This window comes from Rhamphochromis sp. 'chilingali' (assembly GCF_963969265.1).
Source record: "Rhamphochromis sp. 'chilingali' genome assembly, chromosome: 10".
Classification (NCBI taxonomy): Eukaryota; Metazoa; Chordata; class Actinopteri; order Cichliformes; family Cichlidae; genus Rhamphochromis; species Rhamphochromis sp. 'chilingali'.
In genome coordinates, this window is record NC_137937.1 from 33,935,278 (window position 1) to 33,962,981 (window position 27,704).

General features: G+C 38.8%; 1 protein-coding gene across 1 annotated transcript; it reads left to right on the forward strand.

Moving 5' to 3' along the window:
• snx2 (sorting nexin 2) lies at positions 1 to 26,200 on the forward strand. Its single transcript, XM_080893542.1, has 15 exons — positions 1 to 206; positions 4,447 to 4,546; positions 4,836 to 4,996; positions 6,789 to 6,855; positions 7,550 to 7,593; positions 7,942 to 8,083; positions 9,146 to 9,224; positions 12,101 to 12,176; positions 15,187 to 15,300; positions 15,996 to 16,089; positions 16,327 to 16,532; positions 16,947 to 17,090; positions 24,603 to 24,683; positions 24,777 to 24,848; positions 25,445 to 26,200. Exons 1-15 carry the CDS (start codon positions 108 to 110, stop codon positions 25,493 to 25,495), a joined length of 1,530 nt encoding a protein of 509 aa, XP_080749668.1. The 5' UTR covers positions 1 to 107; the 3' UTR covers positions 25,496 to 26,200.
• The last annotated feature ends 1,504 nt before the right edge of the window (positions 26,201 to 27,704 follow it).

Consider the following 27,704-nt stretch of genomic DNA (forward strand, 5'->3'; position numbering starts at 1 on the left):
TCCTCCTCTCGCCCTGTCAGTCGACTGTTTTAGGGCTGTGTGTGTGTGTCTGTTAGCTAGCTGCTAGCCATCATCACCACAATAAACTGCAGAAACAGAAGACGGATATGGCAGATACAGCCAGGGACGCTCCACCGGAGCAGACCGACTTCCATGAGCTGGAGGACGGGGAGGAACTGTTCCCGGAGCCGGCCACAACACAGGAGGTGAGGAGGAGGTGATGAGGGGAGGCCGAAGGGGAGCTGTGGCAGGCAGGGCGTGATGCCTCCAGCTGACAACAGATGGAAACTTAGAGGAGGGGCAGCAGGCAGGCTGGACACCTTAAAATCGCTTAATTTTTGAATGAAGTTTGGCGTGTGTGGAGGCTTCTATTGCATATATCTTTGCACTGTCATCATTCACGAAAACGGCTAAAAATGCGAGGTGTTGATACACCAGACGGTGGCCTTCTAAGCCACTGTTACAGGAGCCGATAAGGTCTATTTGGGCTGAGAAAAAGCGCAATGGAGGTGTGTTTTCTTGCAGTCAGGTGACAGTCACACAGGTGTAAATGATACATTCAAGGCGGATTGGAAAAACAATAGTTTAGCAGATTAAAGTTTCTTTGTTTCTTTATGTTTGTGTATCTGAGCTGATTAAAGACAGTGGTTAAAGTTTGAAATTATTATTTGTCAAAATTATGTAAATATACTGGTGAAAGCAGCCCAGAAAATCCAGCAGGCAGATTATAGTTTTTTGACAAAGTGAAGGGACACCGAAGATACTCAAAACAAACAAAAGAAGAAGAAATATCAAGGTCAAAATGTTGAGTAATAATATGTAAAACGGCAGTTTTACTAATGCTGAACTAGTTTGTTGTATAGGGCTTGGCTTTGATAAGATTTAGATGGCATTAGTGGTCATTATTCCAGCCTTTTGTTTGATCAGTGGAATATCCAGAGAGTAATTACTGTCAAATATTTGTTGTCTGCAGCTTCTTAGACTTAAAGGTTGGATACAGTACTTTGTGACACATGACAGCAAGCTGAACATTTCTGTGTTTTGGTGTTGACTAGATTTGTTTGAAAACGGAATCTTTTTTTTTTCGTATTAGTGTTAAAATGTTTGTTTTTAAAGGGAGCTCAACAAAGCTGCAGCACAAACATTTGTAATGGCATTAAAAGCATAGACTGTAAATGAAAGATGGCATCATGTGAGCCCTCGCCATTTTGAAGCCTCACTTTTTGCATTTTGGCCACAACCATGTCAGGTTTTTGGAGGCACAAGTGGACGTATTTGGATGAGAGGGTGACATGCAAGATGTATGAAGAGTGAACAGTATGAAGCTTGGTTAGCTTAAAGTATTTTTAAAAACAAACTGAAGCAAAAGCTTCCTGTGTGTGCCACACAGCAGACCATATTATGTTTCAGATAATTGCAAGAGGTCACCAGCATCAACTTGATCGGGAGGTCCAGTTCAGTTAGCTAAAGCTTCTTGTGTCAATGAAAGTGGCCGTGCCCTTATTAACTTCATGATCATGGGAGGAAAAAAAGTTGGGTATTGACAAGCGCCAAGTGGCCCTTTGAGGAATTATAGATTTTTGCACCTCCTGTTCCCAGAGGTTGCTGCATGCATGAGAGAGCTTTTTTGTTCAGCTTTTACATTTGTTGATGTGTTCTTTATACCATCTTTGTCCTTTCTGACCATTTTTGACCAACCCGAATCACTGTGGTGCGTGTTTCAGCCTAAATAGAAACAGGCAGGTGCAGAAAAACGAATGAAGGAGCAATTTATATTCTCTTGTTCTATGATTACATGTGTGTGTGTGTGTGTGTGTGTGTGTGTGTGTGTGTGTGTGTGTGTGTGTGTGTGTGATGCACTTCTGCACTTCCCCATCTTAGCAGCCTGGGTACAGTTTCATGGCCCACATGTTTCTTCAGAAGGACTAGTAAACTGACAGAGTGACCACTAACGTTTTAACTCCTCCTCTTTCCCGCTTTTGTTTTGGTTTGCAGGAAGGTGAAGCATATTCTCTCTTGTGTGTTTCTGATCATAATCCACTATGTATTTCCTCCTATTATCATTTCCCCCTTCCTTAAACGACTGCGATCCAGTCTGACAGTTCTTCAGAAAACCCACCCCTGGTCACACTTGGTTTTAGTTTTAGAAAGATGTTGATTGAAACAATAATTTTCATGTTTTTGTGCTGCAGGTTTTGCTGTTCTATTTTCTTGTAGTTTCTAGTAAATTGAGGCCCTTTAACGATTACATTTGAGTCATATTTTTTGTAAGTTTCACATTTGATTTTGATTCAGGGTCCAGATCAGCGGTTAGTTTTGTTTTCATGAATTATCCATCAGTTTCCTGTGATTTTCCTCAAAGTTTGTTTAAAGCCTCACAGTTTTGTTGGAACTGTGCAAGTTTGAAACACTAGTTGTTGAATGGAAGCAGCTGCTCTGCTGTGTTTGTGTGCGTGCGGTGTTTCCTCTGACCCCTCTTTGCTTGCTGAGTAAGGAGGGAGGAAGCTCCTCGTTATCATCACTCATTTCCTCCTCCTGCCTCCACACTCAACTCTTTCTGTCCTCTCAGCTAAAAACTCTCCTTCGTTCGTTCTTCCCACTTCTCTCTTTCTGGGAGTCCAGCTGAGTTCTGTTTGTACAGGTGTGGTTCATTCAGTATTTTACCACCACACTGACCAGAGAAAGCTCCATCTGCCACCCTAATAACCGGCCAATCAGAACAGCCCTCACAGAGACAGCTCGATGTTGTTGCCCACATTGGCATTTGATTAAACTACCAATCCAACTTTGTGGGGGGCCTGGAGCCTATCCCAGCTACCACGGGCCGAGAGGCGAGGTAGACCCTCGAGGGGGAGTCGAACTCTGGATCTTGTTGTTGTGAGGCAACAGTGAATCAGTTAAACCTAATTAATCGGAACCTTTTCTCTAGTCATGTCATCAGCGTGTTAGAGATCAGGCGTTAAACTTGGAAACCTGCACATAAAATAATCTCCACTCCTAAAGCAATAAAGTTGCGACACACTCTACACAAGTGATTCATAAACTGTCAACTGCTCTGTGCAGTTGACAGTTTATGCTGGGAAGGAGTGTGTTTAGGTCACTGAGAATCACTTTCTTCTTCCCTGAAAAAGCAACGGAAGTGTCAGAAGACTGCATATGAATATGTAGAGTCTGTAGTCAGGATTGTTGGTGTCTTCTTCTTGTCTGAACAATCACGTTTGAGCACGCTCTGGTTGCGTGCAGGTAAATGGTTCTTGAGTAGAACAATGATGACCACATAAAGAAATGACCGCCAGTCAGTTCATCACTGTGAAGAATAGAGCTTATTAATTTGACACTGCTATCAAATCAGTACTCAGTATTTGCAGAATCCAAGATATCAGATTCAGTGATGGTGTAGCCCATTTCTCTGAAGTCCTTGTGATGTCTGTAGTGAGGCATGAGTCATTTCTAATCTTTGAAGTCTCTTGTTTCTCTGGAGGAGGCAGCCTGTTCAGCCTTTGTTGGTGCTGCTGATCGATCAGTTTTACCTTCAGTGTTTGTGGAGCAGCTGGCCCAGGCAGGAAGTCCTGTGGTTCAGCAGGATGGATGACACACACTGCTGGAACCTTTCTTTTTTCTCTTTTTTTTCTTTGCCTTGCTTCTTCTGTAGAATATGTTGAGTCTGCACAGCTTCTGTGCAGATGTGGCAGCTGCTCTCCTTCCACTTTTCTTCCGCGCTGGCAGGAAAGAACTTAAATTTGAGTCAGTCTGCTGTGACGTGAAAATGACACTCAGGCTCTGTGGAGTTCAGAAGTTTGCTGGAAGTGAAACAACGTGGAGTAAAGTGCAAACTCCAGCTTCAGTTTTAAGAGGAATTCAGTGGTTTCTGCTACACAGATGTAGGCTGTTGAAATTTCTGCTGTGCCTGCATTAGTCACCTTTTAACAGATACATATTAACCCATTAGAGCCCAGACCCATTTTTATTGTCAGGAAAAAACTTCGGGACAGTCAAAGTTGGAACTTTAACAGGAACTTTCCTCCATGTGTGAAGAGGCGATGACACACGTGTGACCCTGGGTTCTTATGAGTTAATATGAAGTCTGATTGTAGAAGCGGAGATTTAGAAGAAAACAGACAAAACAGTTTTGTTATGCTACTTCGAGACATTTTAAACTACTTTTTTTTTTTTATTAAAGTCTTTGCAATACAGAAAGCTCTCCAGACTTGGATATTAATAAAGTATTTATTTAACTGAAATATCAATGATAGATTCTCAGTCTACCAAAATCAATAGGTGATGAAAGGAAGCAAGGCATGAAATGGTAAATAATTCAAATCTCTGCACAATAAGATGTCATTGTGCACAGAATTAGTACATGATATAATTTATCATCAGGTCAAAGCTCCTTTGTTCCTTGTTGCACAAGATCTCACACTTTTTTGCATCTGTGTTAATGTGCAGTCCCAACCAGCCAGTTTAGCTGCTGAGGACATCAGCACCAACTCAAATGGACCCAAGCAAGACTCGCTCTTTGATGACGATCCAGAGGATCTGTTTGCAGGTAGGAATCCACAAACTCACTTTCACATTAAAATTAAACTCCAGTGACTACAAAGAGAAGGACAGAAATCTATGCAAAAAGGACCTCACTGTTCACCGTCTGTGACCTCAATAAAGTTGTTCCCGATGAGCTTTTGATGAGCTGGATTCCCGTCTTGCTGAATACAGAATGATATTCATTTAGTAAATTATGGTTCCATTAGAGTCAAAACAGATGAGTCATTGGAAGTATGAAGCCTGAATCACACAGAGTCTCAGTGACTTCCTGTTGTGTCTCTGTGGTGTTATAGAAGCGACAGAGGAGGTTTCGTTGGACAGTCCAGAGAGAGACGTTCTGCTGTCCGATGGCCCATCGCCCGCCATCACCCCCATCACCCCTCCCACGTCCGTCATCACCCCTCGCATTGGCCACACCCACGACGACATGTTCACACACTCCTCATTTGATGAGGTAACGGCACTCAAAACTGGCTTTTAATACTCTGATAGCAGTTCCTCTAAAGTCTTTCTTAAACAAAGTGCTTGTGTATTTGTGTATTTTCAAATTGGAGCAAAAATTTAGTTCCTACATTTTATTTTAATTTAGATTAATTTCAGTCTCATGAGTTTGAGACTTAAAAGAACAAAAACACCTGTGACATAATTTTATTCTATTCTTCTTCTTCTATTATTGTGACATATTTATATTCTATTTTCTTCTTCTTATAAATTTGTTTATTTGTTCTAGAGCAAATGCATTTTCTGAAAGGCTCATTTTAATGCATTTTTTATCATCAAATTATAAAGGCCCGCAGGTCGTTTAACTTCTTGAATGTTTCTTTGTTATCTCAACAAAGGATTTCCAAATTGTGTGTAATAACTACCAGATTTAATAACTGTTTTATGGCAAGAGGCAGGTATACTCTCAGTGGGTTGGTAGACTGTCAGAGGTTTAGCACAGATTTAAATTATTTTACTTTGACAAATTTAAATTGCATCTTTTTGGCATATCGAGATGACTATAAGTGCTGGAGAAATCCATATAAATATTGTGATATGTGGTGTAGCGCCTGACTAGTTTCGCAGGTTAATGTGACACTGAATATGGTGTTCCTCAAGGAAGTATTCTCGGCCCTTTTCTCTTTTCATTGTATGTGTTCAGCAACATTATTACGTATAATATTGTCATTGCTGCTTGTATACGTAAAAATGTTTTAGAACGTCATGAACATAAAGAGAGGTCTTACATGTGGAATTAAAATACCAGAAAGACAGAGACTGAAGCAGCTGCTCTGTCTGAAGGCACAAGGTCCAGATCTGGTAACAATTTTAGACTCTGACCTGAATTTTATTAGACATTTTAATACAGTGACAAAAATGACTTCGAAACATGAGACAATTTTTAACTCCAGTGTTGCTGAAATGCTGACGCATACTTTTACAAGTGACTTAGGTTACTGCAGCTCACTTTGTACTTGACACCTTAAGAATGCTGACAGTTGGCGTTAATTCAAAATCCTGCTATACTTCGAACTCCAATTACTCGCTTATAAAGCCTTCAATGAAGTAGTAGCTTCCTTTGTCAGCAGTTGCCTTTCAGTTTATGTACCAACAATGCCTCTTTGATTATACTGCCTTACTCTTGAATTTAATGGCACTGAAGTGTGGAATGGCCTCCTTGTTGTATTTTAATTGCATTTTGAGCAGTATTAGAAGTTTGAATGGTGAGGATTTTAATGTTTTATTGTATTGTTATTTTCTTTATCTGTAAACCACTTGGGTTACTTTGCATGAAAGGTGCTAAAAATTAAAATTGGAATCATTGTTTCAAAACTTACATTTATTGGTCAGCTTGCATTCCTTCTGTTTTGGAAGGTGTAGTACTTTTTTTCATCCTTTCTTAAAGAAAACCTGCATTTATTTAGAAAAAGTATTTGGCAGAAAGTAAAGAAATCCCTGCTGAATGGGGAATTGTTCACACATATACTTCTGAGTGTTGAGTGGAGTCTAAAAAATAAATAAATCAGAAATGTTGTTTTGAAAAAGTCTCAGATTACACTTTATAACTTTCGATTTGATTCACATTTCTATTGTAATATTATCGGTTAGTAGCTAAAGGACATCAGTTGCTAAATATACAAAGTGCATTTTTTTCCCTGTTGTCTTCATTAAATATTCATCTTGCTGTTGTGCTGATGTCAGACACTAACACAATTTCCCTGGAGGAATAAAATTGGGAAACGTTTTGCTCCTATTTTCTGTAGATTGAAGAAGAGGAGGGCGGAGATTCTTTTGACATTCACATATCGGTGTCTGACCCAGAGAAAGTTGGTGAGTACATGGCTTCACATCATAACATATCCACGCAAAGATCTCCGAGATGCTTCCCAGAGCCAGAAATGCAACTGATTTTAGTGGCAGCATTACGAGACGGTTCTCTCACTCACTAAGCCTACATTTCCCATCAGCCCCCTGTTACTCTGCATTTCCTCTCGTCCGTTTCACATCAGCTTCTTCTGTTTTCATCAGCTTCCACCACAAATTGAGAGATGAAGAAAAATGCAGAGGAGACACCAACAGTCTGCTTAATCACAATCTTGGTCATCATGCAGGAAATTATTACACTAAGCATTAGCACTGGAGCTTTGCAGCCCTGCTAGATCCCTGAACAAACTCTGTCATTAGTTATTCAACAGGCACAGTCCCTTTAAATAAATATAAAGGTCAAACAAGGAACATTAAACAGTAAATTGCTGATGCTTGTCTATCACCGCAAGGAAACACATGAAACCAGTTTAACTAGTCTGGCACCTGATCAGTGTATTCCTGTTACATCAGTCAGATATTTGTCTTGGTGTATAATTACTTCTTTAACTGTGTGTGTGTGTGTGTGTGTGTGTGTGTGTGTGTGTGTGTGTGTGTGTGTGTGTGTGTGTGTTTCACTGGTTTGTGTAGATACTAGTGATGCAATTGAGTAATTAGAGTAATTATTTTAGTGTGAATCAGCTTTCTGTGTGTGTTCCAGGTGATGGGATGAATGCATATATGGCCTACAAAGTGACGACCAAGGTGAGATTTTTATACAACATATTCATATAATGTTGATTTTTGTTTAACATTTATTTTTGTCATTTTATATTTCTAACATAAAGGTGGTATAGCAAGGGGGACTTATCATTCTCTTTTTAAACATTGCTTTAATGTTCAGTTATCTTTAGCTAGGAGAAAAACATTTTACTAATCAAAAAATCAAATTTTTTAGTTATATTTTTACAAAAAGTATTCATTAAATTAACTCTTCCTAAAAGCAGCGATGGCTGAAAGCTTTAGAGGCCTGCCAAACTTATATTTCAGATGTTGTTTTCTTCTACTCATAATTTATCGTTCTCTGTCTTTCCTTTTATGTCGCTCCTTCAGACCTCCATATCCTTGTTTAAGCGAAATGAGTTTGCTGTAAAAAGGCGTTTCAGTGACTTTCTGGGTCTGCACAGTAAACTGGCCTCCAAGTACCTGCACATAGGCTACATCGTCCCCCCTGCACCGGAGAAAAGCATCGTAGGTGAGTAAATGCAGCGCGACATGCTGCACCTGCTCGACTCCTGGGCAGATTTCAGTATCTGCAAAAAAAATAAAAAAATCTCTTCATTAATTTCATTTTAACTGCAGTCTAAGACCTGCACAGATGAAGCAAATCAGTCATTAGTCACAACACTGGGACGTGATACTCATCCCTCAGCCTCACTAAGAACAGAGCATTTGGGTCCTCCTCACCAACCATTTACAGTGAAGTCCACAAATGTTTGAAAAGTGTAACAATTTTAACTTATTATGTGAAAAGAAACCAATCTATGATTTATTGAATTTACCTTGAACCCCTGAAAATACAGAACTGTCTATGTATACGAATGTCTGAAATTCCAACCCCGTGACTTCAAGTTGAAGGTCTGCTCTTTAACCGCGTCTGGATTGGTTCATTTCAAATCTATTTTGGCAATTTACAATTATGACGCTGTCCAAAGTGTCTATACTTAACAATGCTTTTCTGTCACACCTGTCAGAGGGTTTGTATCAAGATAATGTGGGCTGCCCAGAGTTAAACTGCACTGAGATAAAGCCCCAAATTAACTGTCAGGGAATGCCCTGTGAACTGAACCCTGAACCACTAGACACACAAATGTGTCTGTGCTCCCTGGAGCATGATTATCTGTATTAAAAATATCCTTAAATACATCTAGCTAGCCAACCATTTAATTTAGCAAAGGACAGTAGATCTGTATAATGAGCACATGAAAGAGCATGTGGTCCATAACACTGCTATTAATATATAAAGATATTACTTTAAATAAATAGTAATTTATTGTCATAATGTTATTAATATATAAAGTTTAATATGTATAATGTTTACAGGAAATTTCATGTATTAATGCAAAATATTCACTTACGTGGTTTTAATTTTTAATTAATACACTGAAAAACAATATTAATGTCGGAGAGGAAAAGACTACAAGCATGAGGAGGCTGTGAGAAAACTGACAACATATGCATGCATGTGTTCATGTAAATGTCCCGTCCTTAACCTGTTTGTTATTCAGTTATGTTAATGAGCTTCTCCTCTTTGCAGGGATGACAAAGGTGAAGGTGGGGAAGGAGGACCAGTCATCCAACGAGTTTGTAGAGAAGAGAAGGTCGGCACTCGAGAGGTATGAAAGATTGTCCTCAGACATTTAACGTGAAAAATGAGTGTTTGTGTGTGATGAGTGACCTGCTAGCGAGCATTTTCTGGTTTATTATCTATAGAAATCAGATTACTGGGAAATATGAATCATCACAGCCCACATTTGCATTGTATCATTATCATGCGGTGATGATGTAACGTTGGGAGCAGTTTTAGATCAATTATCTCTGATGCTCTCAAACACTAATGGAGGTCTAAAAATGCACATCAGCTGCTAAACACTGTTTGTTTTCCTTTTTTTGTGTTTTTTAATGTGTTAGAAAGTCAAGAATATTTGAGGATAAATATAGATTAAATTATTAGACAACCTGACCTGACTTTTTTTCAGAACGTCATGCAGTGTGACTACCTGACAATGAATCCACATTTTTGCATAGATTTGGCCTCTTAAAGATATGCAGGCCTAAACCTTTGATCAGCCTGTTTCAGTTTAAGGGTTATTTTCAATAAATTGCATGCTCAAAAAATGTTTTGTCACACTCCCGTTTCTTCTTGTTGCATGTTGGAGCTCTACTTGGAATCTTGTTACAACCCAACCATGCAAAATATGACTTTTTTCCATTATTCAAGTGGTCTTAAACATTTGATCAGGACTGTATCAGAAATATCAAGTTAATTCAATACATTTGCAACTTTTTTGTGGATGCTTTTAGTCTCTTTCTGGATATTTTGTATTTGTGGTAGATGTGCTAAATTTTTATTTATATCAGAGTTATTGTTATGTACAGCTGCACAGTTTGTTTTCTGTCATTGTTCACCCAGAATGATGATGAAATAGGTATTTAATTATAATCTGTGTGGTGTTTCAAAAGTCTAAAAATGTGAGAGAAACAGAGCTACCTTAAACAGGGGATTACAAATATAAAGAAATGACTTGGAAATGTAAAAAAAAAGAACTGAAGAGCTGTTGTATCAAACGTGGAATTCAGGCCTTTTTCACAGGAGACTTTTAATTTGCCTGAACCTTAAGCTGCTAAACTGAATGTAGCTGTTAGTGTTTTCAGACTGTAAATAAATGATGGTTAAACCACAAATATCAGGTGCATCATTATCAAAACCTCCATCTTTGTGTTTGTGTCTGTTTGTGTGTGTTATGTTGAATGCTGAGCAGTAAGGTGGAGGGAGGACGGGTGGGGCGGGGCTGACATTCTGCTGCCATTTACTGATGCTGTTTGATTGACAGGAAGGTCAGCCAGTGACAGCTGATGGAGCTCAGAGCTGCTGCTCAGAACTCCACCCTGATGGACGGACACACACACACACACACACACACACACACAGTTAATAAGATCACATTAATAGAATTTTGTAAAGTTAAAAACAAGTATACGTTGTTTGAAAAACACTTTTTTCCCCTCCAAAAGCAAATGCTGTGCAAACACCAAACCAACAATGGGAGAAGGTGGAGGGGTGTCTCCAGAATATAGAAATGTAAACTTTTGGAGGATTAAACAGTCCGATGGCAGAATAGAAGCCATCGTCGATGTGCTGAAAATGTTAAATACCTCTCTTTGTGGAATAAATTTAGCTCATTAAATCATGCACTCGTGTTGCTTTCAGAGCCCAAAGATTAGCACCCTGTGAGGGCTGCTGCCCGTCTAGAGCTCACTGCGTTCTCAGGCAGTTACCTTTGCTAGTCTCACATGGGCTCAGTTGGACATGACATGGACTTTGTACTGTGGTGCCGAAAAAGTAAAGCCTGTTTAGCATTATTGGATCAGACATTTCTCAAGGTCAGGTGTGGCATCAGTTAATAAGAGAGTCGAGAAGTGTAACAAATAGATGAAAAGATGGTCTACATGAGAAACCAGAATGGGTGGCAGGCCCGTCTCAAGCTACCAGTAATGACAAGGACACTAGCAAAAAGCAAAAGTAGAGAAAATCCTGTCAGGAGGGATAAGAGTCTGTGCCCACCACCTGCAGAACCGTTCCCCTTATGGGGGGTTTTCTTGTTGCCTCTCTGGCACACCTGTTGTCACTATCATTTGCAACAAATGAGGGGCAGATTGATATCTCTTAAGTTTAACTGACTTTAAGTTTGCAGCCACACTTTAAAGATGACTAAAGAAGAGCCATAATTACTAAAATCATTTATTTTTCTCTGGCGGCTGCAGCTTCTCTCACACAACAGGGAAGATTCACTTCCCAGAACAAACCCACTCAGTGAGTTGGTGTACTGTGACATTGTTGAATAAAGCTCCGGAGACTGCTGAGGTGTTCATTCTTATTTTAAAAATTTCTTGCCTTTTCTTGCTGCTGTTGCTCTTCCTCTCTCGCCTGCTTTCTCCCTATACATGCACCACTGTTCCCTGACATGAGTTTGTCACTGGTCTGATTGACTCCCTGCAGTTTGATGCTTTTCTTTTTAACTTGTTACCTTTTTAGGAATGGTGATTTGTAGTAAAAGTCTGATACTGTGACAACCCCGACTTATAATATAAATTTTAAGACAATATTCCAAAATCCAGACTGAAATGCAAACGTTGCAAGCTTGATGATCCTGCCAGTTCTTGACCTATAAGCTGCCCATGATTTAGAGTTGTAATATCAGGAACATCATCAAATATAAGTATTTCACAGCAGTGGTCAGATCAGAAAATGTGTAAAACTCCAGTGGTCTGTTTTGGATTCATTGCATAAGGCAGTGCTTTTCTTTAATTAGAGCTCCTTGAATGGCACGTATAAAAACAGAGCTGAGAATTGCAAAATAATGAGTTTAAACACCAGCCAGTCGTGTCAAAGAAGAAGCTGATTACTCAATGTCATCTGGGATGGCACCGGAAACTAAACTTCATAAAAAGAAAAGTTTATCTTCTGATTCATATTTCTTCTTGTTTTCAGATATTTGATGAGAACGGTGAAGCATCCCATCCTGCTGAAGGATCCTGACGTTCTGCAATTCCTGGAGAGCTCGGAGGTAAATAAGAAAAATTACACCTTTTGCTTGGAGATGTTGGACTCATCAGCGTCAGTCAGTGCAGGCAGGACTTCCGACAAACCTCAGCAAACTTGTTCATTATCATCACATCCCTGCGCTTCCACTTTTCCCTACTGAACTGATGTAGTTTTAACAGCAGCACTTCCTGCAGCCCAGTGTCTTTTGAATGTAGCGGTGGGCACCAGTCTGCATCATTATTTAGAAACTGCTTCAACGCTCCACTGCAGAAAATCAACACAACCTGCAAACCTGGAGTCAGACCTCTCTGTTCTATTTCTGGAGTTTAATTTTTACTTTAACGCTAAAAACTGAGTTAAAACTCTGAGCAGCACGTTCAGTTATAACATGCAGTTTGTTTGCGGTGAAACTTTTGAATCAGGTGAGCTGAAAAATCAATTTATTTCCCCACACAAGTGTTTGTCCATTTATTTTCCAGACAAACAAGAGATGGTATTTCATGCATTAAAAACGGCGAGCACTTCCACACTAAACCTTAATTGAGAGAAAACCTTTAGTGCAGCAAACTCTATGAGTAGCTGGAGCTGAGTATCGATATCCAGTGCTTAAGGATTTCTATGATGCATCACGCTAAAGCTGGAGACTGCAGAATAGTAAACATAGACTGTATAGAAAAGATGGTTTTAGCCACCGTGATGTCACTAACTCGTTAATGAAGTCTCGTTTTGAAGTCTTGATTTTAATTCAAGTTTATCTCACACTAAGGTTACCTGCACAGTGCATTACACAGACACAGATGTCTGCTAATTAGTGCCAAGTACATAATAGAATACTTTCACTCAACAAAATCCACCAACAGCACAAACACTGTACAGAGGTCCAGTTCACTCTCATTGGCTGAAGTCTAGTGGATTGCTAGCTACGCAGTTGATACAGATTTGATATTCAAACAGGCCTTAATAAAATTTAAAGGCATAAGTAAAAGCGAGAAAAACCATATACCTTTTAAAGCTGTCGCAAATGAAGTAAAAGGGAGCAGCCACAGCTTTATAAAGACTAAAACCAAAAGATGTGCCAGACTGTGAAGCTTCTCAGTTGCTTTTGAATCCAGTCTCAAGTGACGATTAGAGGAATGAGCTGAATGATTTCACTGTTAGAATCTGGGCATCGCCCCCTGCTGGACATTAAAAACAGTGCAAGTTATACAGGCAATGACAGCTGCCTATTTGTTCTTTTTTTTTTTCACTGACACTGGATTATCCACTAAAATCTCTTAACACAACTGCTGTGTGCTCATACACCTCATAGAACAGAGTTAAGTGTATAAGAAGTGGTTGATAAAGATGAACCAACAGGAACAATGAAATAAATAAACTAGAAATAGATTCAGCTAAATGTGTCAAATTAGCTGACATGTTATATCTGTCTGGACTGCTGTTGCATCTACAGTTGTACCAGCAACAACTGCTAATGAGCCTCACATCCATAAGAGACTATCTACTATTACACTGCAGGGAAACTAAGATGTCCTAACCCAACAACTGCTGTACCAATCTGATTTGAAAAACTCTTTCAGCATCAATAATCAAACAAATTAAACCGTGCATAATTTGGATGCATATGGTATTATTTATATAGTTTCATTTGCTATAATTGATATATTTTTTGCATATTTAACTGGGCCATCTGCACTGTTTCGACCGATCATGGTGGGCCGCCTTGTTATTGAGCCACCACAATTTGCCTAACAAGTTCCCCATAAAGGTTGTTTATCTGAATGTCCATAGGCCTGCTAGAAACAGAGCTACAGGATGACCATAGTTGAAAGATCAGGGTACTATTTTGATTCAGCCTGTGAGAACTAATGGCATCTATGTAAATGTCATCTTTCTTTAATCATACCTGAAGGTAGATTGCCCTAACAGAGCAAAAAACAAATAAAACCCTTTAAAAAAAAAAAAAAGGCAAAAAACAGGTCCTCACTTTTCCAATCTCTTCACTTCTTTTTCCCAACCAGTGGCAAAATGTCCCAACCAGGTCAAAGCCCAGAGCCGCTGCTGTGAACAGAGCTTTCCAAAAACTGCCTCGGGGCTTAACAGCCTGCGGCGTTTTCTGTTTCCTTGTTTTATTGTCCACTCCGACAAATCCTCGGCAACATCGGATTCAAACTATCCTACCCCCGCCCCGCTCCCTCCTCTCCTCCCCTGCTACCCACCTGACTGTTGGTGGGATTGTGTTGTGATACAGCTGCAGTCGTTGGGTCCAGAATAAATGGCTTTGTGTCACAGATTTAACAGGTGAATTGCTCGGACGCTTGACCGAGCGTGTCGGTCCGTCTGGCCCGCTTAATGAAACACAACCAGAGGAGGGAGAGGTGGAGGGAGGGGGTGAATGGCACCGAGCTGCAATTGAAAGCTATTTTCACCTCCCACCTCAACTCATTTACCCTCGTCCCCCCCTTAACTGAGGGCCCCGGGGACGCCGCCGTCCTCCGGCTGCTGCTGCTCCTGCTAAATGAGATTGGAGTAGGGGGGGGAGTAAGCCGTCACAGGAAAACCCTGTATGTCTGGAAAAAGTAAACTTTTCCAGAATGAAGAAAAATGAGGCTGTTTTCAAATGGGTGTCCCAGCTTTTTCATTCTGATGCAAAGGATTCTGTGATGGTTTTTGTAGCCGTAAAAGACGATCAGCACATAAAGAAGCTGCATTAAACCTGTTTGTAGCTAAAATGTGGTAGACAAGACAATCAGAGAGGAAAGGAGAAAAGACCAGAGATGTTTGGAGACGGAACCGGAACGAGAAACGATAGGAATTGAAAAGTAGCAGGGGAAAAAACTCAAGGAACAAAGTGATCAGGAAGGTGGAAACAATCTAAATCAAAGAGACGGCTATTAAACGCAACACATGCAGTAAGGATGAGACTAACGAAAAGCAGGAATAAGCTGAAATGTATGAAGAAATGAGCCAAATAAATATAAAGGTAATGAGAACCTGAGCTTGTTTGTTTGTTTGTTTGTTTGCTTGTTGTGTAGTTGCCGCGGGCTGTAAGCACTCAGGCTCTGAGCAGCGCCGGACTTCTGCGAATGGTCAACAAGGCGGCAGATGCAGTCAACAAGATGACCATCAAGATGAACGAGTCCGATGCTGTGAGTGACGAATAGAGAGGAAGGGGCGAAGGAGGAAAGGAGGAGGGATGAATAGAGAGACTGAAGGATGTACAGAAAGATGGGAGAATATAAGGAAGACAGAAAAGAGAGGAAAAAGATCATGAAGGAAGGAAAGAAGAAACTCGACTGGGGGAATAAGGACTAATAAAGAGTGTGGAGAGGTACTACTGAAAATGAGGAATGAAAAAAGATTAAGAAGGGTGAAATGAGAAGGAGGGAAGATGGGATGGAAACAAGAAAATAAGGAAGACTAAAATGGGAAGTGAAATGCATTTTAAAATATAAGGTGTGGGTAGAAATGAATAGGGAAAAGATGGAGGAGGGAGAAAGAAGGAAGTATAAACAGATGGTAGTGAGCCAGTAACTTAAGGAGGGACAGGAAGGACAAAAAGACAGAAGATTGGGGAAAAATAAAGTAAGGAAACGCAAAAGAAATCTGGAAGTGGGGCGGAGCTGGGGGAAGGAAAGAATGAATGTAAAGCAAAGCAGGAAAATTAAATAAGGAGGGAAAGAAACAGCTGGATGAGCAAAGAATTGGAAATGGAGGCAGAGGTGAAAGTGACAAGAAAAGGGAAATAAAGTAGGAAAGATAACAGTAAGGAATGAAAATCAGATGGGAACACTGGATAAATGAAGACTGTTTTAATGGCTGGGTGTGTCTGTGTTTGTGTCAGTGGTTTGAGGAGAAGCAGCAGCATTTTGAGAATCTGGACGTTCAGTTGAGGAAACTTCACACCAGCGTGGAGTCTCTGGTCTGTCACAGGAAAGGTACGCTTAGTGTTTACCAAAACAAATGTGTTCTCTTTGACACTGTCTTCTTTGTTTTCCGTATGTAGACAGAGGCTGAAAACTGTATTAAGCCCAACAAAAGAAAACACCTGAAAGTTTTTAACATAGAAGTTAAAAATAAAAGTTCTGATAAAATGTCCGAACTCTTCCTCTGCTTGTGAGTAGAGACCCTGTAAAGTGGCTGACTCTTAAAGTCCTCCTCTCGCTCCCCTCCAGAGCTATCCGTGAACACGGCGCAGTTTGCCAAGTCGGCGGCCATGTTGGGGAACAGCGAGGACCACACAGCTCTGTCTCGGGCTCTGTCCCAGCTGGCTGAGGTGGAGGAGAAGATCGATCAGCTGCACCAGGACCAGGCCAACGCTGACTTCTACCTTTTCTCCGAGCTGCTGGGTGACTACGTCCGCCTGCTCACCGCCGTGAAGGTACCACTCATGACTGCTGAAGGTTCCCACTACAAACGAATGAGAGGTTAATCCGGACGTGCTGGAGCTAAGAAGCGTAGAACTACATCTGAGCGACCAGATGTAGCTCAAGACTGTATGTCTGATAAATGGAGGATAAAACGATAGAAAGTGACATTTTTGTTTGTTTGTTTTTTAGCTTATTTTCTTCAATAAGATTTTCATTTTTTCATCGTTACAAATAAGAATGTGTTCTTAATGGCTGCATAAAGGTTACATCACTGCGCCATCTTGTGGTACAAATGGGTTTTAGACTAATTCACATTACAGACTTGTTGGTCACAGCAGTTGTTTCTTCATGTTCTTTTGAGAGCTTTTGTTCATTTTTGATGGTTTTAAGAACAGAAATTACAATAAGTGTGTGTGTTTGCTCAGGGTGTGTTTGATCACCGTATGAAGACGTGGCAGAAGTGGCAGGACAGTCAGATGTTGCTGCAGAAGAAACGGGAAGCTGAAGCCAAACTGCAGTTCACCAACAAACCAGACAAACTGCAGCAGGCCAAAGACGAGATCAAAGAGGTAAGACGGTCGTTTTGTGAAACATCATCACCAAAAATAACATTTACTATGATAGAAATGACAAAATATCCCATTAGAACACATGGGATCATCCCATTTTTGATATTTTTGCTCATCTGGTCATCAAAACTGTTGCTTTTTTTTTTTTTTTGCTTTTTTTTTTTTTTTTTTTTTTTGATGCAATGATTTTCAGACTTTTTGCTCATCACAAATGGGAATTCAGTTTGAAAGCACACCCACACCGTGTCATCTGACATCTTTGTTTTGCCACACAAAGGCACTTTTTACAGCCCAACAATTTGTGCATTAGTGTCACAACTCTACTTTACATATTAGAACTTTCAGCAAATAATCTGAATTTGGTTATAATATTAGAAAAGTAAGACATTTCATTGTGTTTGGGGGGTTAAAGAAGCACCATCCACCTGTTGCAGACTGTGTTTTGGGGAATCTTACAATTTATGCAATTTTATGTGGCTTTTTTATTTCTTTTAAATCAACCCGTTTTGTTCACTTTTTTTTTTTTTCTGTCACCTTTCCAAACGCTTAATCGGCGTCCAGCTGTTGGTCTTGCTGCTTTTGGATCAGACGCAGCAATCACTTGAAGCCAAATTTCAGAGGAAATCCTTGATTTCCAAATTCCTCTGTCTTACCTGGCACCACCTTATCATTAGCCAGCTTCTCCCAAAAGATAATACACCTGGTCCTGAAGCTATAAGACTGACAGCTTTTATGATGCTGTTAGCTCTATTTTCTGTAGTTGGTGGGCTACCTGCACAGGAGCGTCGTTTTAACATCCTCGCTGTCAGTCAAGGCCTCTGATGCGTCACCCTCTGATAATTCCGTCTAGTTTCCAAAATGAAAACACGACACACATAATTTTTTAAAATTTTATTTATATTGCTCGCTTTTTTTTTTTTTTTTCTCTGATCTCAAATTGCCATCTTTATTCCACCTGGACCAAATTCCCGTCTAATTACTTTCTAAGGTTGGGTTTTTACTCTGAAACCCTTCCGAGTATGATTAAAAACATATGGTGTCGTTCAGGAGCGACTCTCCTCTCTCTGTGGTTTTGTTTCTGATGGGATGCCCGGTCAGGTCGAATAAATGCACCTTCACGGTTCATTCATGTGAAAATATTTTGTTCTTTTCGTCCGCAGACTTCACTTGAACTCGGTACGACAAACAAGAGCAGAAGAGAACAGAAAAGTACTTTATTAGAGCGTCTGTTGAAGCTGTCACCACACAAATTCATCCTCCGTGCTGTCTGTCAGGATTCAGCTCACACACACACACAAACAGAGACGGTCGGGGGGGGGTCTGCGCATTAGAGCCGAGCAGCTGTCAGATGTGGGGTTTTGGGTGGAGAAAGGGGGGGTTTTTTGGGTGAGGTGGGGGAGGCTGTCAGAAGCTGCAGACGAGGACAGATCACAGTAGAGTTACAACCAACATTTATTTGGAGCCGACGAGAGTTTTGCCGCCTGTCAGTCGGGTTTTGGTTCACGCTTTGACAACAGCCAACAGAAAACACACACGAGCTTTTTCTAAAGTCCAGAAAAAGAGTTTTACAGCACGCTGCTGCTGCTGAACCGCTGCTGCTCAACCACCGCTGCACACATCATGTTAAACGTTGACTACGCTCTGCTGGATTTTAGGTAAATCTGTTTTATCCAATCCCAGCGCTTCATTTAAAGAGAACTTAAAATCAGGGATGTCCTTCTTTTTTTTTTTTTTTTTTTTTTTTAAATGGTAAATGTTGTTTTTGGTTTTTTTTTTTTAAGTTTCTATTAGTTTTTGGTAATTTGTGTGTTTTTCTGTGCCCGTGCTTGCAGCATTAGTGATGTGGAAGAAACATTTCTGAAAGATTACATAAGGAAGGAAGTTGACTGTGGAGCTTAATGGGTCTCTGCTTTACTGCCATCCGTTAAAAACAACAGCTGTCGTGAACAGTCAACACAAAGTGAATCATATTGGGGTTTTTTTAATATAATGTCAGAGTGAAAGGAAGTTGTTTTTTTAAAGCTATGACGGAGCTGAACCTCCATATTCCAGATCAAGATGAATAATCACACAAAAAGAAATGCAGTATATCAGAGGTTATGGTTTAATAGCTCATGACTGGGTCTTTATATCCATACCTGAATGCTGTTTGACCTAAACGGAGTCTGACAAAAGTTGCCCCCATGTGTGTGATTTTGACCTAGATTTCTTACTGCACTTCTACTTCCTCTCATTCCTTCAGCGGTTTTTTTTTTTTATATTCCACTTGGCTTCTTTATTCTAACACACAGAATTAACTTCAAACCTGAATGTCATCATAAGTTTAAGTTTGCCTTTAAACAGCTTTGCCTGGAAAAAGGATGCACAGTGGATGTAGCAATAAAAGCTTTCTTGTACATTTATGGCCACATTAACAGTGTGCTATGATACAAGAGTCTATTTAATGTCAGTATGACTCAGTAGATGAAAATCAACTATGAAAATTATGTATAATTGGTGTTATTTTGGGCTGTAGTTTCCTCTGTCACAGAGATGTGGACTAGTCTTTGGTGAACAGTCAGATTTTTAACCCACACTGCCCCCTGTGGGCAACACACTGAAATAACTATCAGAGTCTGTGAATCGGAGTCTGAGTTTTTTTTCTAAAATAATCTAAATAATCTTTTTTTTGCGCCAACACATTTTTTTCCCCCACACTCAATTATTATTTTATAACACAAATGATCATTTCTGAGTCATTTTATTCCCATTTTTTAAAAAAGCTTTTATTCTTTCTAATTAATGTCTTTTTTTTTTTAAGAGTTGCATGAATGGTTTGATCATTTTTATGCTTAACAACATTTCATCCTTATTATTGAAAGGTAAAGAAAAAAAGAGCATGAAGGGAATTTTTTGGGACACACAATTACTATTAATTAACCCCAAATAATTAATTAGTTCATTTCCAAATTAACAGGATATTTTAACAGACTTTTAAATTTTTCGATTAAGGGCTTTCTTCAGTTTAGGAAACTTGACGTTGTTTTATAAGAAACAAGTCTTCCTCCTGTGTGATGTTTAACACATTACAGCTAAAACAAAAATATAATATATATAGATTCTTTTTTTTTTTTTTTTTTTTTTTTTGGTGGTGATTTCCTTTCTTCACTAGATGAGATCAGAAGGTTCGTATTTAGAAACCATTCTCGGTGAAAGACGCTCACTCTTCATCTTTTCCAGCCGTGGTACGACAGCCTTTTAAGGAACTCACTTGTTCTGCTTGTGTTTGCACTACAGGGTCCAGAGGGACTTGGGTCTAAATTAAGTTCTGTAGGATGGTTTTACTCTTTTAAAAATGCCCCTTCTGAGGTTGTGGTGCTGACTGATTGTTTTGTTTTTCCCCAGTTTTATATCAGATTATTTTTGGTTTGTTTTTTGAGTAACTACAGTTAAGGAATAAAGTAACCAGATTACATAAATAGTGGAGACAAAATACTTCCTCTCTGTACTCTCATGTCTATACCTGTCTGCAGACATCTTCACCAAGTCCATCTACACAAACCCATGTACATTAAAGATGATATGCATTTAATTGAACACTTATTTTTCTTGTAAAACAGAGAAAAATAGCAAGGAAACCATTCCTCCCAACAACCTAAAATCCCAGACTTCATCTTTATTTCTACGAACGTGTTATTTATATAGAGAGATATCTTTTATACTAATTTAGTTTGCATACAAAATAATTAGGATGGGCCTTTCAAGAGCACAAACTTTCTAGATGGAGAGGCTACATGTTTTTCTTATTTTCTGAGACATATATGCTGTTACAGTGGTGCATACTCAAGTTTCAAATGAGGTCAGTATATGTGCAAAAACCCTGTGAGCCAAAAGCTCAGGCTTCAGACCGCTCGAATCTGTCTTGGCTCTTAATGGTGTCAGTGAGCGCAGATATCCCATATACGGTCATCTCGGGCACAAAGAGCCCTCACCAACCTGCTGTTCAGACCTTTGGTTTGTTTGGGGCAGTCGTTCAAAAGTTGGTTTAAAGGAAGGGTGTCCTTAAAGGGGAGGGCCCAAAACTTGTTTCAGATAGTTAGCGGGTACACTGGAACACAAATGCACCCCCCAAGATGAAGATTATTTTAAACTATGAGTCATGAAAAGCTAATCTGGAAGAAGCCAAAAATGTCTTCAGGAAATTTTAAACCTTTTTGTCATCATGTTTACTACTGATCTTTTATGATGATGTCATTTTGGCCATTTGCCTGCTGGAGCAGTACAACAAAAACTGGCAAAAAAGACATCACAGGTATTCAAAGCATTTAAAAGAAAAACATTTAGGCTGTTAGTGAATGTCTGGTGGATGGACAATCAAGCTGTTTTGTATTAGATTAGAAATATTTTATACACTGATTACATTTTTAAAATTACATGTTAATTAGTGAACTTTTTGCTCCTCCTTCCAGTCTTTATGCTAAGTTAGGCTAACATCACTCCATAGTGAACACACAGATTTATGTTTTAGAGCCATCTGAATATTTCAGTCCATAAAATACTTCAGATTTTCCAGTGAATGTGTCACATTAGATAAAATCACGAGCGAGACGTATGAAAATACAGTAACATGATCAAAGTGTTGAATTAAATCTGCAACTATCTAACTAGACATAAGCTGATAAATTATGTAAAGACATGCTCAGCATTTTTATTTTGTGTTGGAGGGAGGATTTCCTTTCCTTTCAGTGCCTGCATTTCTCCTCTGTGTTTTTGCTCATGTCTCTGGATCTTCCTCTATGATTTTGGAAGCTCTGAGCATTTTTTTTCCCTGCCTCTTAACTTTTGTTGCATTTTTCCTGCCATGCCTTCCTGCAACCAGGAGATTGAGGAGGTAGGACCTGCCCTGTCTGTCTGTCCATCCATCTCTGTGTTCACCTGCCCGACCGCCTGCTTCACACCTTTGAGTTGCTTCTCTTTGCTGTTTAGTTCTCATATTTATCAGTATTCATTTGTGGCATATTGTCATGTTACCCTTTTTTTTCTGTTTTGCTGTTATGGCCCGTCACATGAATCAGACCGTCAATCTGAAGAGTTTTCTTACAGCCATCAGGTTTTGAACCAGTTTAAAGTTTCTCTCTTTGGGACCAAATGTTGACTCAAAACTTTCAGTGAATGGACAAACTCTTTCATGTGACATCGAGTAGTCTAGTGATACCCAACCAGACACGCTTGTACCACAGATCAGGTTCGCTTTGGTGATTTGAGCCATCTGCAGCTATTGAGACTGAGAATGCCCAACTTAAGTGTGGATTAAATGTTAAGCATACAGGAAAAAATGGTAGCTAAATCAAATAAAAAGCCAAACGTACCTTATTACCGTATTTTCACGACCATAAGACGCACTGTGCTAAAAGGCGCAGTCTCAGTTATGTGTGCCATTACTGTATTTAACACACACATAAGGCGCACTGGATCATAGGGCGCATACAAGTACCGTATGCGTATTTAAAAATAAAGCGGGAGCAAACCTGAGTTCGGTACCTTACTCACATTTTTATTACCAGTAATCGTCATCATCAACAACACACAAGCATACAAGTGTGCGTATTTAAAAATAAAGCAGGAGCAAAACAAAGTTTGGTACTCACATTTTTATCATCAATCAAACCCATCGAAGTCCTCATCCTCTGTGTCTGAATTGAACAGCTGCGCTAAATCTCCATCAAACATGCCAGGTTCACTTTCTTCACTGTCAGAGTCACTTTCCGTGCCGTGCGGCTCCTCGGAAATGATGCCGGCTTTTGCGAAAGCTCGAACAACAGTGCCAGCAGACATGTTAGCCCAAGCATCTACAATCCATTGGCAAATTGTGGCGTAACTCGCCTGGCGCTGCCTTCCACTCTTGGTGAAACTGGTCTCCATCGGTCATCCATCGCTGGATGTGTTTGTCGCCGATGTGTTTGCTGCAGTAGGAGCGGAAGATGGCCAGCTTTTCCTTATAATCCGCTGGAAGTTGCTGCGCTACCGTAGTCCTGGTCCGGATGGAAAAATGGCACCGTTTCATAAAAAGTGAAAGTGAAACTGCTTTTAGCCGAATGGTGACCGTCGAAACGCTTCTCCCGCTTGTTCTTTGCTCGATGATCGCCGTACTTTTTGAAGAAAATCTAAGACTTTTAAATGCGCCTTATGGTTGTGAAAATACGGTAATTGCTCAAATAAACAATGCTAGCTGGACCAAAGTGCCTTATTTATATGAAAGCAAGCTATGAATTACAGACTGACTGTTCAGTTGTCTGAAAAATATCATCGAAATCTAGCTTTTATATAATTAGTGGTGTTAGTATTCGGTTCAAATTGAATTAAATGAGAATATTTGCGACCTTATCAAAGGGGTACATCCGGCAGGAAGGTTGGGAATCGCTGATCTAATCAAAGTCTTTATAAGCATCCTCATAGCTTACATCATAGTTTTTCTTGTTTAGTTTAGTTTAGTTTTGTTTTTTTATCCATGACCACATAACACATAATAATTTAGTTAAGTTTCATTGTTGTTTTATCCTTTTTAAAGACTTACTGAACTACAACTGTCTGTTAATTAAATATTAGTAACCTTAATAAAAAAAACATGTAAAGTATAAAAGTCAGCTCTGCTGAGTCAGTTCTTAACAGGGAAATGTGATTTAGGTCTAAGCTCTTTACGAAAACAAATAAAATGCTAAAGTCGTCTTTATGAGCACCGGATCAAAGATCAGGATGAAAAATAAAAGTATGACATTAATTTGTTTCCTGTATTAGCTTAAAAATATATTAAAAATATATATTTTCACAGTCAGTCGTTCATTTAAACATTATTTTGTGTTCTTAATTCCTTTTTTTTTTAACACAAAGGAAACTAGTTTGTATAGAACACTTTAGGTTATGTACGACTAAATAGTTCTTCCTGTTATATTTAGGGCGCAGAAATGTTGGCATGAAAAATATCGTGTAGATGAACCTGTTACTGACATAATCAGTGTTCAGGTATTTGCAATGTGTCAAATATGCTCACAACATTTCCTGTGATAGATCCCATTCTAAATCATAGATCCCATTCTAAATCAAGTCCCAGTTGGATTTACTTCAGAACATTGTTTCTGTTCCAGCTTTTCCAGCAGGAGTTTTAATAGACAAAGTGGGCATTTTCAAATTTCATGCTTAAGATACATACAAGTTACAGGTGCACATAAGTCAAATCTGATTTTTTTTGGTTAAAATATGTCTTTGTAAACTTCAAACTATCAGTAACAACATCAGTAATTACTGATTGGTATTGTCATATTGTTTTTTTTCTTATTTAAACTGGCATGTGAAATCAGTCATCTAGAACAATCCTAATTATGATGCAGTTTTTAAAGCTGCACTTTTGCAGAAAGGCATTAAACACTTAATAATAACCAGCAATGTTTCTAAAATATGACAATGAAATTTAGAATTACAGAAATATTCTAAATGTAGTTTTCTCTTTTCCCTTTTTTGTATGTATGTGTGTTTCAGCTGGAAGGGAAGGTCCAGCAGGGCGAGAGAGATTTTGAGCAGATTTCCAAAACCATCCGCAAAGAAGTCAGCAGGTTTGAGGTGCGTGGGTGAATGTGAATATGAATCGGTGAACTGTTAAATGATGAAATGAGGTGGGCAAATAAATATACTTTTTATGTCATTTTCTAACAGAAAGAGAGAGTGAAGGACTTTAAAACAATCATTATCAAATACCTGGAGTCTCTGGTTCAGACACAACAGCAGGTAAACAAAACTGTTAGTGACATTTTTCATCACAACTAAAATACTCTCGAAACGCTCTTTTAAATATAAACTTTAAATTAAAAAAAAACTTTTGTGTTAAACTTTGTAAATATCATTTATTGATATGAAAATTAAAAAATGTTTAATTTTCATTTGAGCAAGATACATATTTTTTGTGTAAAAACTGTCTGAAAATTGCACTTTTTCAGAAAAGGTAATTACATATTTAGAATATAAGATAAAATAAATTGCATATCTGAGTACTGAGGACTGATGTCAAGCTATAAATTTTGGTGTCTTTTATTTGACAAAGAAAGATTAAAAACACGGATTCTAATTTAGAATATAAATAGTTATATGCTTTATACAAATATTTAGCACTTGTCTCCATTTTAATTGTTATTTTGGGAACAGTTATGCAGTTAAAAGTAAGGAAATTACAACCCAAAACCAAAACAACAAAACTGGCACCTACAGGCTTCCATATAGTGTGGATGGAACGAACAAAACAAGTTTTCCATAAAAATGAAAGAAAATGCCTTGTGTTTGTGTTTGTCTCCTAACTGAATATTTCTTCACTTTTTTTCCTCTTTCAGCTGATAAAATACTGGGAGGCTTTCTTACCTGAAGCCAAGGCAATCTCATAGAATCCGATCTACTCACAGACAGTCCTGACTGGCTCTTGTCAAACTACACTACCCATAATGCACATGTCCTCCTGGGTCCTTCCTGCTCCTCCTTATTAAGCTCAGAGTAAAGAAGAGAAGTGAGGCAGCAAATCAGCTGAAATCTGATAAAGTTCACAATGTTTAACTCCTGCCCCCCCCCAACCCCCCCGCCCCCCGCTGTGCTGCGTTCATGTCACGACTGAGGCTTTGGAACATTTAGAATAATACCTTAGGAATGCTGATACACCAAAACTGATTTCTGAGTTCCCTTATTCATTTTTATGAAGTCTAAAATCTGCAGGGAGCAATTCTTTGGGTTGAAAAGTCGTATTTTCGTAATAATGTGAACGCAGCACGGGTTATGGCCCTGGTGAATTTTCTTTTCTTTTCTTTTTTTTTTTCTGTTTTTAAAAATTCTGGTTGATTTTGTTTCTTTCCTTGTTGTGCATGAGGAAAAAGGTGATTGCAGAAAGCTATTTAAGGGCTTTTTACACAATAATGATCAATATTCAAACTTTTGACTAAAGAAAATTTTTGTTTTTGTTTTTCTCCATAAGCTTAGCATTTGAAGGCATGTTTCCACCTTAAAAATGTGGAACATAATTCACATATATTTGAGATTTGAACTGATAAAACAAGATATTCCCTTAAATAAATAAATAAATAAATAAATAAATAAATAAATGAAAAATAAATTGGTAATTTTGAAAAAAGGAATTCATAAGAACAGTTTCTTTGAAGAAAGCGTTTTGATCCTCTCAACCGAAATATTGTGTCTTTAGTTAAATGAAGATATTTACTTTTCATTTCTTTTCTGATTTTCTACTACCCACGAGTGCTGGCAGTTAAGGATGTTAGGATTTCTGCACCTCCAACTTTAATCTGCCATTCCCAGTGACCTGTGGGGAAAAACAAACAGGACCCCTATGCCCAGCTTACCTTATCGCCAGTTAAATTTCATCCAGTTTAAGTCACCAGTTTATTTTACTGGAGGAAGTTTTTGCCTATTTTTTTTTTTAAACAGTTCAAACTGCTGAGTCAGAATATGCGCTTTTATTTTGAAGTTTGGATCATGAGCTGTGAAACCGATCCAGAGTATGTGATCAAGGACGACCGACTGCATCGTGTTTGTGTATTGTGTCTTGTTACCTCCTGCCACCTGTTCTTTCACTTCCTCTCATTCCTTTCAGAACAAGAGCCTGTGTTTTTGTTGCTGTATGATCGTAAGTGAAGGCAACATTTTCTGTTTCTGTCCTCTCTGAGCCAACAAGAGCAGAGAAGGAAGACTCTCACATGCTGGTTTGGTTCATTGCTGTTCTCGAGAAATTATGGATGGAAGTTTCTGAACAAAAACTTTTAGACAGTTTTTTGGGCAGTTAGTTTGAAACCCTTTTGAATATGAATAGAACTTAATACGCTTCAGTGGACACTGTGACATAAAAAAAAACATTTTCTTCTTTTAATATTTTCCACCTTTAAATGACAAATTTACCAAATTTCTTGGCCAAAATATAAGTCTAAATAAGTCAAAATTTCAGATTATCTGAAAATTTCAACTTACTAAGTCAAACTTCTGAGAAAATTTGTTTTCTTTTGCTTCTCCCAATTCTAATGTGAATCTACAAGAGCTGCAATATCGAATGAAGCATTAGTAGCCATAAAAAAATGTGAATGTTGATTTTCTTACGACTTGAAATCATTATACGAATAAACGATAATGCGAGAATGCCCCTCTGTGGCAGATTTTCTCTATCTCTGTGAAATCATGCTTAATATACACTTAATTACTACCTTATGAAGCTTCAGTGTGAACTGGGCCTTGGTGGTTTTCTTCCTGCTGCTCATGTTCAGCGCAGAGAGGAGACTTTAAGGTTTTGAGTTTTAAATTAACAAGAACTGATTAAATCAATCAGAAACTGCTTGTTAGTATTTCTGAGTTTTGGAAGCTTGTGGTGTTCCAAGCTCTTCATTACAGATGAAGGATTTCCTTCAGGGAATGATAATAAATCTGGAGTTCGGAGCGTCTGAGTAGTTTCAGGCTTGGTGGAGGTGAGACTTTGTCAGCTGACTGAGTAGGTGTCCGTCCAGAGATCAGCCTCAGACTGTGAGATTAATTTTTTACTCTTTGTTAATTAAGGTGACGACTTAAAAATCCTGCAGAATATGACCTTGATTTTATTTTTTGTTG